Genomic DNA, 17,533 nt, shown 5'->3' with positions numbered 1-17,533 from the left:
TAATAATAATAATAATAATAATAATAATAATAATAATAATAATAATAATAGAACATTCATATAAAAATTCAGATTTCTGACTTTTCTTGAAAATCAGTAACTCGACAACACCAGGCCCTTATTCCCATATGGCAAAAACTGGCTGCATGGCCTGCAGCTGCTGTCTCAGAGGCGGCATCAGTTCTCATGCCCAACACAGTTCCAAGTGCTCCCTGTCATCTCTCTGCAGCCGAAGCCAAGTGGCAGATATCATCTGTCATACAGCCTATGCTGCTATTTTTCTTATAGCAGGGAAATATTTCTCTATGCCTGTGCTTTTTCCTACCACCTGCCCCTTCACTCACGGACTGATTTGTCCCCTCTGAGCAGCTGCACAGGCAACCCCTAATTTCGCTAAGCCTATTCTGAAGATGGCAATTAGCTCAGCGCAAATCTTCAGGAAACCCGCACTCCTGTCCCTCCTGCAAACCCAGGGCAGGAAGTCAGGAAAATGGAAATGAAGCACCATCCCTTCTCCTGCCGTCACAGATGGCTTCTCTCCTGTCGAAGATGCACGTCCCAGGCAGGCCTCCACAGGCCCCAGGGCTTCCTAGACGTTCTGTAATGAGGCTGGCATCTGCCCAGAGCCCTGCCTCCCCCAGGGCAAGGCTGTAACTCAGGCAGAAATCAACTCCACCCCAGGAGTAGCTATTGCTCAAGAAGACTCGTGCATCCGAGGGACTCTTTGGAAAGAAGGTCACTTGGGGGGCCTGGGCCAGAAAGCCAGGTTGTGGAGGATAAAACACGACTCACAAGTGAAATGTTGAAACTCCTCAGAGTCTGCCCAAGGCAAGGGCATGAGAAGTGACTAGAGAAGACATCAGAGAGAAAACAAAAGGTTTCAGGTCTGAGCTTCCTTTTTAAAGGCTTGCAGCCTGGCCCCTTCATGGTCTAAGCCCCATTATTTTTCCCAAATGGGTAGCCAAGCTGTGTCTGAACACCTGCACGTGATGGGGAGCTCATTGCCTCACCAGGCAGCCCACTCAGTCTCCGGATGACTTGGCCAATTAGATGAATTTTCTGTATATTGAGCTGAAATATGTCTCCCTCTTTGTTTTCCCCCATTGGTTCCAGTTCTACCAGGTGGGAGTCTCACGAAACAAGTCCTCTAGCTGGGGGGTTTCTAAACTTGGCTTTACATCATTTAAAAAATTCATCTTAGCCAGGCATGGTAGCTCACGCCTGTAATCCCAGCACTTTGGGAGGCCAAGGCGGTTGGATCACCTGAGGTCAGGAGTTCAAGACCAGCCTGACCAATACAGTGGAACCCCACCTCTACTAAAAATACAAAAATTAGCCAGGTGTGGTGGTGGGCATCTGTAGTCCCAGCTACTGGGGAGGCTGAGACAGGAGAATTGTTTGAACCTGGGAGGCGGTGGTTGCAGTGAGGTGACATCACTCCACTGCACTCCAGCCTGGGTGACAGAGCGAGACTCCATCTAGGGGAAAAAAAAAAAAAAGAAAGTTCATCTCCTGAGCTCCAATCTAGATATTCTGATTCCATCATTGCAGGGGGACATCTCAGTGTGGCCTGTCCTGTATCCATTCTGCCTTCTTCTGGTAACAGTAGCTCTATTTGCATTCGCATTGATGGAAGCAAGCCTTCTTTTTGTGCAGTCCTGGTGCGACTGTCCCAAAGTGCCCGCAGAGCAAGGAGTGGAACAAGCTGAGCTTGTTCTTCTCCAGGAATTTGATTTTTGAACAGAGAGAAACAAGGATGAAAGCAAGCAGGAGCTGATTTATCCCAAGACTGTTCCTGCCACCTACATCTGTGGAGGGGCCCAGGGATTCAGGGACTCAACAGCCCCATCTTTCTGACACTCAGGTCTCCCTGTTTTCCTTTGCTTCTGAGAGCTTCCCCATACATTTTCAATAAATCTCTTTTGTTTGTTTGTTTGTTTTGTTTTGTTTTGTTTTGAGACAGAGTCTTGCTCTGTTGCCCAGGCTGGAGTGCAGTGGTGCGGTCTCGGCTCACTGCAACCTCCACCTCCTGGGTTCAAGTGATTCTCCCGCCTCAGTCTCTCAAGTAGCTGAGACTACAGGGTCCCGTCACCACGCCCTGCTAATTTGTGTATTTTTAGTAGAGATGGGGTTTCGCCATGTTGGCTAGGCTGGTCTCGAACTCCTGACTTTGTGATTCACCCGCCTCGGCCTCCCAAAGTGTTGGGATTACAGGCATGAGCCGCCATGCCTGGCCCAAAGTCTATTTCTTTTTCGTGCAAAGAACTGTATCCAACACAGAGGGTGTAGATGGTGCCTGGGAATCTGAATGTCATTGTGATGGAAAGTCTTTTGGGGGCCATGCTCTTGGTCCATCCTCACTGTTTAACATAGGAGAAACAGAGGCCAGAGAAGAAGGTGATCCCTCAGTACCAGCCTCAAGACCCCACAGCATCTGCAGAGTTCTTTAGAAAGGCAGCCAAGAAGGGAGAAATTTAGGAAGAAACAGCACCCATCAGATTTCTCCCCACACTCTCTTCTGCTCAAAGACATTTCCTCCAGATTTTCTAGCTCCTGTTTCCGAGGGTGAAGCTCTCCCCCAAGACTCCACTAGGACGGGGGTAACAACTCTTCAATGTTCCCCCCTCCTCCCCAAAAGAGCTGGGTAGGAAGCAGCAGAGGCACCAGGCCGCTGGATTGGACGGTGTGTAGACCTCACGGAGAGGGGTCAGCACTTGAAAAATTCCTCAAGTCAAAGGGCTCGGGGCTTGGGTGCCGCACAAGGCCCTCACTGTGTGCACATTGTCTCCCTGATAAAAGGGGCCGGGCCTGGGAAAACGGAGCCGTCTCCAGGCGACGGGGTAGGCTGCTGAGGAATGCCCAGGACCCCTCCCTCACCCAGACACCAGGGCCAGGACGGCGAGGGGGTAGGGAGGGGCGGGGGGTGCAGCGTGGGTGCCCAGAGGGAGAGGAATGAAGTTCAGAGCCCCTCCAGGTGGTGCTGGGTGGTGTGTTTGAGTCATGGAATGAAGCAAGCAGAAAGTGACAAAACTCCCTTCATTAGGCCCTTCTTATCTCCACCCCCAGCCCCTCCAGCCATCCCAGAAACTCCTTCATTTCCCCATGCAAACAGGCAGGGCCTGCCCTTGTTCAAGGAGAGCCTTAGGGGTAGGGGAAGCGGTGGAGAAAGGCACAAGGATTTTGTTCCTCAGAGCCAAGTGTCTTCAACAGAGAGTTGTGTGTCTCCACTCTAAGCCTCTCAACCAACTCTAGGAGGAGGGGACTGACTTGGAGTCGGCACCTCATCCTCACAGCGAAGGGACTACCAGCCTGCCAGGATCTTGACACCCTCCTCTAGGGCTTCTGGAAGACGGCCCTCCAGCACATCCAGCTGAGCTGAGAGGCAGGCCAAGTGGCTTCCTTCCCCCTGGCTTCCACAATGATTATATTCACAAGCAATTAGTAATTGCAATTAATTGTTAATAACAGTTACCATTTCAGGGCCTCTTAGGACAGCCTAAGCCGTGTACCAGCTCCACCCATGTCATTATCTCTAATCTTTCCAGTTACCCTTCCAGGAAGATATTCCATGACCCTGCCTTCCTGCTGAGGAATGTGAGGTTCGGAGGTTGGATTTGCCCAAGGTCACATAACTGAGAAGGAAAACAGGGACCAGAGCCCACAGTACCCAGACCGTCTGGCTCTGGACTGTCCCTTCAGCTTTGCTCCCTCCCTCCTTGCTGGTGACAGACAGTCCTCGTCACAGGCAAGGAAAGCTACTCTCTGAGAATGGGGTCAATAGGGGGATCTGGTTTGGCTCTTCCAGCCAGAAAACAAAGCAGCTCTAAGGCCAACCTCTCACTGACCCCATGGTAGCAGAGCCAGCAGTGTCTCTTGTTGCTGCCCTCAGAGAGGCCAGATAAAATCCAGGACATCCAAATTTTCCATCCAATCCAAATTTCCAATGAACAGTATATCATTTTGTAGTATAAGTCTATCCCAAATATTGCATGGGATATACTTAGACTCATTCATTGTCTATCTAAGTATTAACTGGGTATCTTGTATTTTTTTTTTTTTTTTTTTTGAGACGGAGTCTTGCTCTGTCGCCCGGGCTGGAGTGCAGTGGCCGGATCTCAGCTCACTGCAAGCTCCGCCTCCCGGGCTTACGCCTCCGGAGTAGCTGGGACTACAGGCGCCCGCCACCTCGCCCGGCTAGTTTTTTTGTATTTTTTAGTAGAGACGGGGTTTCACAGTGTTAGCCAGGATGGAAGTATCTTGTATTTTTATTTGCTAAATTTGACAACCCTACCCCTAAGCCACTGCTGGTGGTGCCAGCTGAGTTCACCCCCCTATCCTTCCTCCAGGTGGCACAGGTGGATGCAGAATGTCCTGATCATCACAGGGCTGATCAAGCCCAATGCAGTCCCTACAGGGACAAGCCAAGATGCCCTGCAGTCCTCATGCCTTCGGTCAAAGCAGCCTGAAACTTTTTTTTTCTGAGATGGAGTCTCCCTCTGCCACCAGGATGGAGTACAGTGGCACTATCTTGGCTCACTGCAGCCTCCGACTCCCTGGTTCAAGCGATTCTCCTGCCTCAGCCTCCTGAGTAGCTGGGATTGCAGGCATGCACCACCACGCTCAGTTAATTTTTGTTTTTTAGTAGAGACAGGGTTTCATCATGTTGGCCAGGATAGTCTCGATCTCCTGACCTTGTGATCTGTCTGCCTTAGCCTCCCAAAGTGCTGAGATTACAGGCATGAGCCACCGTGCCTGGCCTTTTTTTTTTTTTCCCTAAAGGAAATGCTGGCCTCTGAGTTACCAGCTGCACCAGAAGGAGGAGGGGAAGCCTTGTAAATAACATGCAAGTATCAGGTACTCTTCTTGAACTCCAGGGCAAGTGAATATTTTCTAAGGCTCTCTTCCAGGGCATCTTCAATCCTGAACTTTCCCTTAATAACAGTAACAGCCTTTGGCAAGAGTATCCATTCATTCCTTAAATCATCCATCTATCCCAGCCTCCCATCCATCTATCCTAGCCAGGTACTGTGCTAGGCTCTGAGAGTCAGTGGTTGCATAGGAAAGGCATAAACTCTAACCTTGAGTCGGAGTTGGTCCAATATGGGTAGGACCAAACAAAGTCACTCACACCTACATTGAAAAACGGCAGTGGAGGAGAGGAACTCGGCATTCTCACTGGACACTCATAACATCCCTGTGAAGTTAGTGGTATAGGGAAGATGATGGCATTGTGATCCCACTTTACAGACAAAGAAACTGAGGTGCCGAAAGGTACAGTATCTTGGCCAAGATCACAGAGATAGTGAGTGGCAGAGCTGGGACTTCAAGCCCACGCTACCACCTGCCTAGAGTTCTCTTGAGTATTATCTTCTTTCCCATTTAACTCTCAGGAATATGTCTGATGTGTGTTAGGAAATCACATCTTTACTATCTAAACAAAGGGGAAAGAACAGAAAAGATCATGCCTGAGATCCCTTGGTGCTTTAAAAAGAGGAAAATCTTCTATGCACATCCAAGGACAATTTCTGTAGAAGGTCCAATTTGCAAACCTGAACTCGTAAGTATGTGTATGGCTAAAGGAATTCCCTTTTCCCTGGACACCCTTAATGCTCTGGCCTCCCGGAGGGCTCCGGCAGGGCGGGGCCGCCTGGCTAGAGGTGGGGCGCCTTCCTCTGAGGGTGAGGTCACCGGAATCCTGTGCTTGGCTTTGCACTGTAACATGGAGTGCTGCCACCCATTGCCTAACACTGCTCTCAGATGTTGGGTGTGTGCTGGGGTGTGAGGCCCCAGGGTCCTGCTCCCCAAGGCCAATGTCCTCAGGAGCAGTACAGGAGGGGCTGAGCTTCAGGTGGGAGAGATCAGGGAGTGGCATAACAACTGTGGTGCCCAGGCTGGTCCTTTGGATGGGCCTGAGCCAGATCCCAGATGTTACTAGCATTTGCTTTGATTTTGGACTCAGAGCCTCAGTCTTCCTTACGTATACAATGAGAATAGTATTAGGGCCCCATACAGTTATTGGGAGGGCTAAATTAGAGAATCTGTGAAAGCCATTGAACCCCTGGTCAGGGGAAATGCACAGATGCTTGCCAAAAGATGATGATGCATACATGACCCCATCCTCAAAGAGCTCTGTCATTCATGTGCTTGTTCAGTCATTTGACCAACACTCTTCAGCATCTATCTCGTGCCACACACTGAAGCAGTAGCAGTGGTCAGCAGGAGAGCGGCACCATCAGAAATTCCTTTCACGAAGTTAGCCCAGTTCAAGTTCCAGCTCAGCCCCCCTTCTGTCTCCTTGAGCAGGTGCATGGTTTCTCTACGCTCTGCCCCCCTCACCTTTAAATGAGCCGACAGTCAACTCCTGCTCATTGGCAAATGCTTAACAACCAATTCTCTGGATGAGGGAACAAAAAGCCCTGCTTTCTAGCATTTGCCAATTTCCACAGTGTAAACGCTCCCGCAACAGCCAACGTGATTTTCGGCTACACTGAGTCAAGGTGAGAGGGAAAAAGAGAATTTTAAGAATGCCACCAATGTCATTCCTCAGTTTCATTGTCACACCCCCAACCTTGTCATTGCCAATAACACATCACCTCCCAAATTCCTCATTCAGTCAACAGGCATTTCCTACATACCTATTATCTGCCCTGTTCTAGGCATGGGCAAATACAGACACCATGTACAAGTGGGTGGGCAGGTAGTGGTGAAGGGCACACAGGTGATGACCATACAGCGTAATAACTCTTGGAATATCTAGAAATGCACAAGGTGCTTACCAATGTGTATCATTAATCCTTGTTTAGTAGGAAGGTATAGTCTGATATTCCTCCACCAGATGGATGGTAGCTGGGGAGGGTTTCAGAGGGTTTCAAACCAAGGACACCCTTTTTATTTCTTACCCAACAAATAAAAGAAAAAAGAAACCATTGGGAAGGGTGGGCAATAAAAGCGAAGATAACAATAGATCATTGTGGAAATGGAATAGCAGATATTCTGAGAAAAAGGCTACCAGCAGAGTAAGAGGATGGGAGAGCCCGGGCTCCAGAGGCCACCCAGGCAGGACTGCAGTGAGCTGGGGAGGAACAGCTTCTATCCACCACTCCCCCAACACCCCTCTTCCCCATTCTATCCAGGCTCCAGAGACCTCGTAGGATAAACTGAGGGCAGGGAGGTACACCAGCTCCACCTGTCTTTTTTATTTTTTGGGTCATGTTAAAGGTTTTCATTTTGAAAATCAAACCTGGGGTTCTGGTACGTTCTATAAGAATAGTTTAAAAAAAAAAAAAGTCCCTCCATCCCCCTTTTTAAAAACAATTTCAAATAGCAGCCTTACAGTGACTCTGACATCCTGGTAAGTAAAGAGTCAAGATTTTATACAGGGGTGAATAAAAATAGAAATTCTTCCACCGTGTGTTCTGTGTTACTGAACCCTAAGGTGAGGTGAGTTTCAGACTCCATTATGTACAGTACAAGTTATCCTGCTTGGACTAGGGTAGGGCAATGACATATGATAACTAAACAGTTACTGTGTGTTGAGCTCCAGGAATATTAAGAAGAGTAAGAGACAGGCCTTGTTCTTGCAGAAGAGACGATTATAATACAGATACAGGCTGGGCACAGCGGCTCACGCCTGTAATCCCAGCACTTTGGGAGGCCGAGGCAGGTGGATCACAAGGTCAGGAGATCAAGACCATCCTGATTAACACAGTGAAATCCCATCTCTACTAAAAACACAAAAAATTAGCTGGGTGTGGTGGTGGGTGTATGTAGTCCCAGCTACTCCAGAGGCTGAGGCAGGAGGATGGCATGAACCCGGGAGTCAGAGCTTGCAGTGGGCAGAGATCACGCCACTGCACTCCAACCTGGGCAACAGAGCGAGACTTCATCTCAAAAAATAAAAAAAAAAAACAACAATAATAATAATAATACAGATACAGTGTAGTATGTGCGCCTACGGCACAATGAAGTATGTTTTAAGTTACTCGAGGGAGGTCGATATTAACACTTCAGGGTGGGGGGTGTCAGGGAAGACTTCTCAGAAGAGGGGACACCTGAGCAGGATTTCAAACATGAATGGAAATTAGCCAGGTATACAAGATAGGGAAGGGTATTCCAGGTAACAGGGAACAGAATGTACTAAGGCGAAAAGGTGTGTTTGAGAACTACAAGCTGTTTACTCTTCCTGCAGAATAAACAGCACAGGGCCAGGCACCGTGGCTCACATCTATAATCCCAGCACTCTGGGAGGCCGAGGCAGGCAGATCACTTGAGGTTAGGAGTTTGAAATCAACCTGGCCAACATGGTGAAACCCCGTCTCTATTAAAAATATAAAAATTAGCTGGGTGTGGTGGCCCGTGCCTATAATCCCACATACCCAGGAGGCTGGGGCATGAGAATAGCTTGAACCCCGGAGGCAGAGGTTGTAGTGAGCCGAGATTGCACCACTGCACTCCAGCCTAGGCAACAGAGTGAGACTCTGTCTGTAAAAAACAAACACAAAACAAAACAAAAACAAACGGTAATAGCACAGGAAGCAGAGCTGGAGGCAGAACTAGAGGGAGGGCAGGGCAGGCATGCTTATGACTTTGACTTTGAGGGCAATGATTCCATAGGATCATATTAACAAAAGGAGATGCATGGGGAGGGGGCAGGCAGAAGCAAAGTGAAACTGGTCAGATTTGTGTTTCAGAAAGATGACCCTTGGGTGGTCACATGGAAGGTAACCAGGAGGTGAACTCAAGATGGGAGCCTTCAGACCAGTGAAGCTGCTGGAAAATTCTAGGCAAGAGAAGCAGTGGAGTGGCAGCAGGGCTGAAGAGAACTGAGTTTGATATCAATTAATTATAATTCTCCTTTCCCTTGTGGTTCTCAAAACTGACAGATCAGGCCAGGCACGGTGGCTCACACCTGTAATCCCAGCACTTTGGGAGGCCAAGGTGGGAGGATCGCTTCAGCCCAGGAGTTCAAGACTAGCCTAGGCAACACAGTGAAACCCCATCTCATTTAAAAACAAACAAACAAACAAACTGCTGATGGTCCCCCACCATCCCAGAGTATCACCTTTAGTTCAGACCTACCCGGAGCCAGGCTAGCCTAGCCAGGCTCGTCTCCTCAGACACCCCCAACAGGAGAGAGTATCTTTAAATGCCTGGCCATGAGTTCTCCCAACAAAGATGGCTTTGTGACCCTCTATTTCTCCTGAAGATGAAAGGTCTTTCTCCAGGTCACTGGCCAGGTTTTGGATCGTCCTCAGTGGACCAAGGCTGGCTCAGAGTCCACAAGCTGGACACATCAGGTGGGGGACAGTGGTATCCTGCAACTCCCCCACCTGTCCACAACGAAACCGGATTCTACTGGAAGGCCCTGGACCAGGAATGGGAAGACAGAGAAATGTCTGTCTTCCTGAGAAGGGATGACAAGGGTAGAAAAAGGGGCAGTATCATCGTTCCTGTTGGGGTGGGGATGGGCTCACTGTCTGTCCAGACTGCAGCTCCTCTCCCACTCATTATCATCTGAAAGGGGAAAGAAGGGGGCCTGTGAGCTGGCTTCATCCCTTTAACCACTTCCTCCCACACAGTGCACGAGGGGCTGGAGAGGGGGCTGACCCAGAGGCATGGAGGCTCTGCAGAACCACCCAGGCACTGCGGGGCTGCCCCGCCACCTACTGGCCGCTCCTGGTGGCAGGGGACAGGCATTTTTCTGGGATTCTTCAGGGCAGGACTGAGACTCTAAGGCAGCCAGCATCAATTTGGAGAAAGCTAGGAAGGTATTGAGATTCAGAGAGGTTAAGAAGTTCATGAAGAATCTAGGATGGAGTTCTGTAGCAGAAGCTGATATGTTGGCGGTAGGAAGTCTCTGTCACAAACGTCTAATAATTGCAGGGCCAACTGCCAGGTGAGTTAATGAATCTTAGTTTCTTCTCCCCTTTTTCACCCACTGAGGGCCAAGAACACCATAAACCTAAGATTGTCAAGTCCTAATTAAAGTGTGGGCATAGGACGTATAATTGAAATATATTGGGAAAAATTCCTCTGACCAAAGCTGTGTCCCCACCTGTGCACACAGCCTAAAAGTCACACACTGGTCCTTCCTATGGATTAGAGAGACTGAACAGCAAAATCAAAATTTAAATGTTACGGCTGAAGCCATTCATTGCATTTCAACCTCATTCACTATTTCCCTACCCTACTATACACCACATGGACACTGGAGGGACAGAGATTAATAAGACCCACCTTTATCACCTAGGACCCATGGGAGGAGTAACCAACAGACCAATGGGTTAAATAAATAGCACAATGGGATAAATCCTAATCCTGACTGCCCAGCATATTTGGCATGAAGAAATTAAACAGGCATGCCTACAAGGGGCTACTGTTAAGATGATTAATGTTGCACAGGAAGGATCACAATAGTCTGCAATAATAATACACACTTATGCAGTACTTACTGTCTACCAGGCACATCCTATGCACTGTTGTACTAACTCAGATCTTAACTCCACTTACATATATTAACTCTATGACATAGGTACTATCATTATTCCCATTTAGGTGCAGTAACTTACAAAGGTCACATAGTTACTTAAGAGTAGAGATGGAATTTGGACTCAGATAGCCTAGCTCTGATGTCTGTATTCTTAACCACTACACCGTACTGCCATTTATTAAGCTCAACCTCCACGCAAAGACGTAACTTCCCTGACAAACAGCTGAGCCAGGGATAACACAGCCAGCAGAGAACACTCAAAATCAAGGTCAAATGTTGGGTTCAAGAGAGATAGAAAATTTCAAGGGCCATGCAGGCATTCTGACTACCAAGCAGATAGGCATTGTTCAGGGCAGAGGGCCTAAAAGCAACACCCCGGCAGATATCAACCCCTAAGCTCAGAGCCTAATAGTGATGCTTTACATAAACACATAAGCAGAGACAGACAAAGTTTCATGATAAATGCCCTTAAGCAAGCAGCAACACCTAAGATGATTCACACTGGATTGGATGATTCACATGACCACTCCGGTTAAGAAGAAGCAATTTCTGAGCAGGAAAGTGGAGACTGACGTCTGAATCTGCTGAACATACTTTAATGTTGACTTTTAGAGTATGCATTAAAACCTATAAATAGCACTAGGTGTGGTGGCTCACGCATGTAATCCCAGCACTTTGGGAGGCCGAGGTGGGTGGATCACGAGGTCAGGAGATCAAGACCCTCCTGGCTAACATGGTGAAACCTCGTCTCTACTAAAAATACAAAAAAATTACCCGGGCGTGGTGGTGTCTGCCTGTAGTCCCAGCTAGTCGGGAGGCTGAGGCAGGAGAATCACTTGAACCCGGGAGGTGGAGGCTGCAGTAAGCTGAGATCGTGAAACTGCACTCCCGCCTGGACAACAGAGTGAGACTCCATCTCAAAAAAAAGAACAAAAACACAAAACTATAAATAGCAAGGCATAGGTTTAATCATTCCCAACCTGTTAATGTCTCAAGGAGTGAATGTGCGTATATACATACACATTGGACTAACAGAGCATCTGGCACATTTAATGAATGGGATACATTCATTTATTCAGTTAATACATGTTACTTGGTACCTACTGATACAGTTTGACTGGGTACCCACCCAAATCTCATCTTAAACTGTAGTTCCCATAATCTCCATGTGTTGTGGGAGGGACTCAGTGAAAGGTAACTGAATCATGGGGGCAGTTACCCCCATGCTGCTGCTCTCGTGGCAGTGAGTTCTGACAAGAGCTGATGGTTTTATAAGGGGCTTCCCCCTTCACTTTGCACTCATTCATTCTCTCTCCTGCCACCCTGTGAAGAGGTGGCTTTTGCCATGATTGTAAGTTTCCTGAGGCCTCCCCAGCCATGTGGAACTGTGAGTCAATTAAATCTGTTTTCCTTTATAAATTACCCACTCTCACGTAGTTATTTATAGCAGTGTGAGAATGGACTAATAAAGCAAATTGGTACCCCAAAGAGTGGGATGCTTCTGTAAAGATACCGAAAAATGTGTAACTGACTTTGGAACTGGATGACAGGTAGAGGCTGGAACAGTTTGGAGGGCTCAGAAGAAGACAGGAAAATATGGGAAAGTTTGGAACTTTCTAGAGGCTTGGAGGGCTCAGAAGACAGGAAGACATGGGAAACTTTGAAACTTTCCTAGAGACTTGTTGAATGGTTTTGACCAAAATTCTGATAGTGATATGGATAATGAAGTCCAGGTTGAGGTGGTCTCAGATGGAGATGAAAAACTTGTTGGGAACTGGAGTAAAGGTAGCTCTTGCTATGCAAAGAGACTGGCAGCATTTTGCCCCTGCCCTAGAGATCTGTGGAACTTTGAACTTGAAAGAGATGATTTAGGGTATCTGGCAGAAGAAATTTCTAAGCAGCAAAACATTCAAGAGGAAGCAGAGCATAAAAGTTTGAAAAACTTGCAGCCTGACAATGTGACAGAAAAGAAAAAATCCATTTGCTGGGGAGAAATTCAAGCCCACTGCAGAAATTTGCAGAAGTAACAAGGAGCCGAATGTTTATCACCAAGACAATGGAGAAAATATCTCTAGGGCATGTCAGAGACCTTGCAGGCAGCCCCTCCAATCACATGCCAGGAGGCGAAGGAGGGAAGAATGGTTTCATGAGCTAGGTCCAGGGCCCCCCCTCCTGTGTGCAGTCTCAAGATTTGGTGCCTATGTCCCAGCCACTTCAGCTTAGTTAAAAGAGATCAATGTACAGCTGAGGCTGTTGCTTCAGAGGGTGCAAGCCCCAAGCCTTGGCAGCTTCCACGTGGTGCTGGCCCTGCAGATGCATAGAAGTCAAGTAGTCAGGTTTGGGAACCTCTGCCTAGATTTCAGAGGATGTATGGAAACACTTGAGTGTCCAGGCAGAAGTTTGCTGCAGGGGTGGAGCTCTCATGGAGAACTTCTGCTAGGGCAGTGGGGAAGGGAAATGTGGGGTTGGAGCCCCCACACAGAGTCCCTACTGGGGCACTGCCTAGTGGAGCTGTGAGAAGAGGGCCACTGTACTCTAGACCCAAGAATCGTAGATCCACTGACAGCTCACACTGTGAGCCTGGAAAAGACACGCAATGCCAGCCTGTGAAAGCAGCTGGGAGTGGGAGCTGTACCCTGCAAAGCTATAGGGATGGAACTATCCAAGGTAGAGGGAGCCCACCTCTTGTGTCAGCATTACGTGGATGTGAGACATGGAGTCAAAGGAGATTATTTCAAAGCTTTAGGATTTAATTATTGCCTCATTGGATCAGTTACCTGGATGTGAGACATGGAGTTAAAGGAGATTATTTCAGAGCTTTAAGATTTAATTACTGCCTCACTAGATTTCAGATTTGCATGGGGCCTGTAGCCCCTTTGATTTGGCCAATTTCTCCCATTTGGAATGCATGTATTTACCCAATGCCAATACCTCCATTGGATCTAGGAAGTAACTAACTTGCTTTTGATTTTACAGGCTTCTACAAGGAAGGGGTTTGCCTTGTCTCAGGTGAGACTTTGGACTTGGACTTTTGGGTTAATGCTGGAATAAGACTTCGGGGAACTGTTAGGAAGGCATGATTGTGTTTTGAAATGTGAGATTTGGGAGGGGCCAGGGGTGGAATGATATGGTTTGGCTGCGTACCCACCCAAATTTCATCTTGAATTGTAGTTCCCATAATCCCCATGTGTGATAGGAGGGATCCAGAGGGAGGTAATTTGAATCCCGAGGGAGGTTACCCCCATGTTGATGTTCTCATGGCAGTGAGTGAGTTCTCACAAGAGCTGATCATTTTAAAAGGGGCTTCCCTCTTCGCTTGGCACTCATTCATTCTCTCTCCTGCCACCCTGTGAAGAGGTGCCTTCCACTATGATTGTAAGTTTCGTGAGGCCTCCCCAGCCATGTGGAACTGTGAGTCAATTAAACCTCTTTCCTTTATTAATTACCCAGTCTCAGGCAGTTCTTCAGGCAGTATGAGAACAGACTAATACACCTACTACGTGGTCACCTTTGGAGACATGCACATGCAACCCTGTTCTCCATCCCCAAAGGCCATGCATGCGTCCACTGTCAGACATTTCTGGTTCTCATCCATGTATTCCTCTGCTCTGGATGCAATGCTTCCATCTCCATGTTTGGGCTCACCCCCTGATCTGCAATTTCTTTTTTTTTGAGACAGAGTCTCGCTGTCTCCTGGGCTGGAGTGCAGTGGTGCAATCCCGGCTCACTGCAAGCTCTGCCTCCCAGGTTCACACCATTCTCCTGCCTCAGCCTCCCCAGTAGCTGGGACTACAAGTGCCCGCCACCACGCCTGGCTAATTTTTTGTATTTTTAGTAGAGACGGGGTTTCACCATGTTAGCCAAGATGGTCTTGATCTCCTGACCTCATGATCCACCTGCCTCAGCCTCCCAAAATGCTGGGATTACAGGCATGAGCCACCGCACCCAGCCTGAACTGCAATTTCAATGTCTCCAGCTAGACTGATAACATTTATCACCTCTGAGTACCTAACAACTGGGATAGAGACTTATTCTCCAAATGCAGCTCCACATAAGCAGGAGCCTGTTCCCTACTATACCCGTGCATCTCAGCTATGCCTGGCACCGAATCAGTGCTCAGTAAACTACCTGGTGAATGACTGCTACAGTGATCTTGACACAGGTGTCAGGTCTCTGCCACTGGGGAACTTACCAGATAGGGGTCACTGCCTGAGAAGAGGCTGGCAGTGGTCATTTCTGCCCACCTTTGGTGTTCAGAAGACAGGCTCTGGAGCCAGACTGCCAGTATCTGGAAGAGCTGAGATGCACACTCAGGCACTCTGATCCCAAGGGTTTGGGATGAGGACTGTGGACTTGTATTGCTTTCTTTTATCCTCATAATAAGCTCATTTTATGGAAGGAGGGTGGCTGAGGCTGACAGGTTAATCTGGCAAGTACCACCAGATGTATTTCAGATTTTAAAAGTTTTCCATTTTTAGGAAGGTAATATGGTGAATATACCATATTTTATATAACACTTCCAGCAGGCTCTGAACTATACTCCATATCAAACACATTCAGATGCTTGCAGCAAATCATATGAACAAACACACTTAGTATAATTACAGCCTCGCATTCCTGCAGATTAGGCTTTGCTACCAAAAGAATTGCAAAATATTTTCTAGTTTCCAGAGTGTGTTAGATTTGGGATTTGCAGGCGAGGGACTGTGGACCTGTAAATATAAAGCCGTTAGAAGAGAAAGTGGCACTGAGTAGGTGCTGTGGGCCTAGCATGCAGCAGCCACTTGGTACATGTTAGTTTCATGTTAGTTTCCTTCTCTCCAGCCAGGCTCTGATAGCACCTGAGCCTCTCATAGCTCTCCCCTTCTATTTCCCCAAGAGATGAGATAATCCTCACTCCTCTCTTGCCCCAGAAGGCAGTAGAACTTGCAAATTCCTGCTTACCAGTCTGTATGGGCATCATCGATCACCAACAGGATCCTGGGTCTTTGAACAATGGGCGTGGAGGGACCTGGAGGCTCCATCAGTCCTGAGGTGGCCTGAGGGGCCTGCTTCATGGCACTGGAGAGGGAGCTAAAAAGGCTGGATCCTGGAGAGGAGAAGGAGGCAGCCAGGGGCTGGGGGTGCCTCCTCTCCATGGCCGGGGAAGCAGGTGAGCTGGTGGAGCTATCTGGGCGTTGCAGGTCCGTCATATAGCCATTAGGCAGATTGGCCACGAAGCTGCTGTCAGAGAGACGTCGCCGGAGGAAATTCATGGCTGTGGATGGATGGAGATGACTGGCTCCTACCTGGACGTGTGTAGGTGAGGCCCAGAAGACAGGCTGCTGCCAGGTACAGGGAGTGGTAGGACTTCAGCCAGAAGAGCCAGGGGGATTTTGCACAACCAGCAGTCAGCTTTAGCTGCCTTTGTTTACCTGCTGGAAATAAGCCAACAAATACATAAGTGGAAACGACCTCCACCCCCTTAAAAGTAAACAGATACAGCACTTTCCTGCCCCACTGCAGGTGGCAATGTAAATTAGGACATCCTTCTGGAAAGGAATTTGGCTACACATGTTAAGAGGATAGCTTTTTAGCCTACAATTTCCATTTTCTGGAATTACATTGCAAAGAAAGATTCTAAGTTACAGAAAAAGCTTCATGCACAAATATGTTAATCACAGGTTATTTACACTAGCAAAATACTGGGAAGTATCTCAACATTCAACCACGGTTTAACGAATAAGTCAACTATAGCACAGTTACTCAATGAACCATTTGTGGCTATTTTTAAAGGTGTCTTGAAGAAGGGATTTTGGCAACAGAAACAATTTTGTGTTCTAATGATAAGTTTAAAAGATAATGATTCAAAATTATAGGAACCAAATGACTACAAAGATGTACAAGTTGAAAGAACAAAACTTGGGAAATAAAAAAAATCAAAGTGTTAACAGTGATTATATTTTGGTAATGCAAGTACATGCCTTTTTTTCTTTTTCTTTCCACTTACTTATATTTTTCAAATTTTTTAGAATGCTTATTACTACAGACTGGCCTGCCCCCCACCTCACAAAACTTATATGTTGAAGATAATGCTGAATATGATGCTTTGGAATTGAGCCCTTTGGGAGGTAATTATGGTTAGTGGGGTCATTAGGGTGTGCCCCCACGCAATGGAAGTGCAGCCCTTATAACAAAGGATGCCAGAGACCTTGCTTTCCCTGCACTATGTGAAAGCAAAGGTAAAAGGCAGCCATCTGCAAACCAGGAGAGGGCCCTCACCAGAACCAGGCAGAGCTGACACCCTGACCTTGGACTTCCCAGCCTCCAGAACTGTGAGAAATAAGTATCTGTTGCTTAACCCACCCAGCCTATGGTATTTTGTTATGTCAGCACAAGCAGATAATATACATATCCATTGCTTTTCTAAACAGAGTAACATAAGTGAAAAACAACCCACACTGTTCATTTTACATCAAAACATCCCACTGATAACAATGAGTATTTAAACCGTTAGACTTTATATTTTTTGCTAAGATTATTATATACTTTTTTTTTTTTTTTTTTTTGAAACCAGGTCTCACTTTGTCACCCATGCTGGAGTGCAGCAGCACGATCTTGGTTCACTGCAACCTCTACCTCCCAGATTCGAGAGATTCTCCTGCCTCAGCCTCCCAAGTAGCTGGGATTACACGCACCTACCACCACACCCAGCTAATTATTGTATTTTTAGTAGAGATGAAGTTTCATCATGTTGGCCAGGCTGGTCTCAAACTCCCGGCCTCAAGTAATCTGCCTGCTTTGGCCTCCCAAAGTGCTGCGATCACAGGCGTGAGTCACTGTGCCCAGCCAGTATTTTTATTGTAGTAAAATTTACTTAAGATTGAAATACACAGTTCTTAGGTATATACTTCTTTGAGTTTTGATAAATGTATATACTGGTATAATGTTTATTATATTTCTATTACCTCAGAAAGTTCTTCTGTGCCTCTTGTGGTCCATCCACACCCCCTAATAGGCAAACTCTTCTGATGCATGTCACCATCTATTAATTTTACCTGTTCT

At 47.3% G+C, this 17,533-nt stretch overlaps 1 protein-coding gene across 1 annotated transcript in view; it reads right to left on the bottom strand.

The window, feature by feature from the left end:
• The window catches only part of SYN3 (synapsin III), a 548,862-nt gene that overhangs the window by 479,466 nt on the left and 51,863 nt on the right, over positions 1 to 17,533 (bottom strand). Inside the window, exon 2 of the mRNA XM_023189045.3 lies at positions 15,434 to 15,906. Within this exon, the coding sequence (XP_023044813.1) occupies positions 15,434 to 15,744 (311 nt within the window). The 5' untranslated portion in view covers positions 15,745 to 15,906. The remainder of the gene's footprint in view (positions 1 to 15,433; positions 15,907 to 17,533) is intronic.

The sequence above is a fragment of the Piliocolobus tephrosceles genome, chromosome 19 (assembly GCF_002776525.5).
Source record: "Piliocolobus tephrosceles isolate RC106 chromosome 19, ASM277652v3, whole genome shotgun sequence".
NCBI classification, from domain to species: domain Eukaryota; kingdom Metazoa; phylum Chordata; class Mammalia; order Primates; family Cercopithecidae; genus Piliocolobus; species Piliocolobus tephrosceles.
The sequence above is the reverse complement of the archived record's forward strand: the minus strand, read 5'-3'. Positions and strand labels throughout refer to the sequence as shown.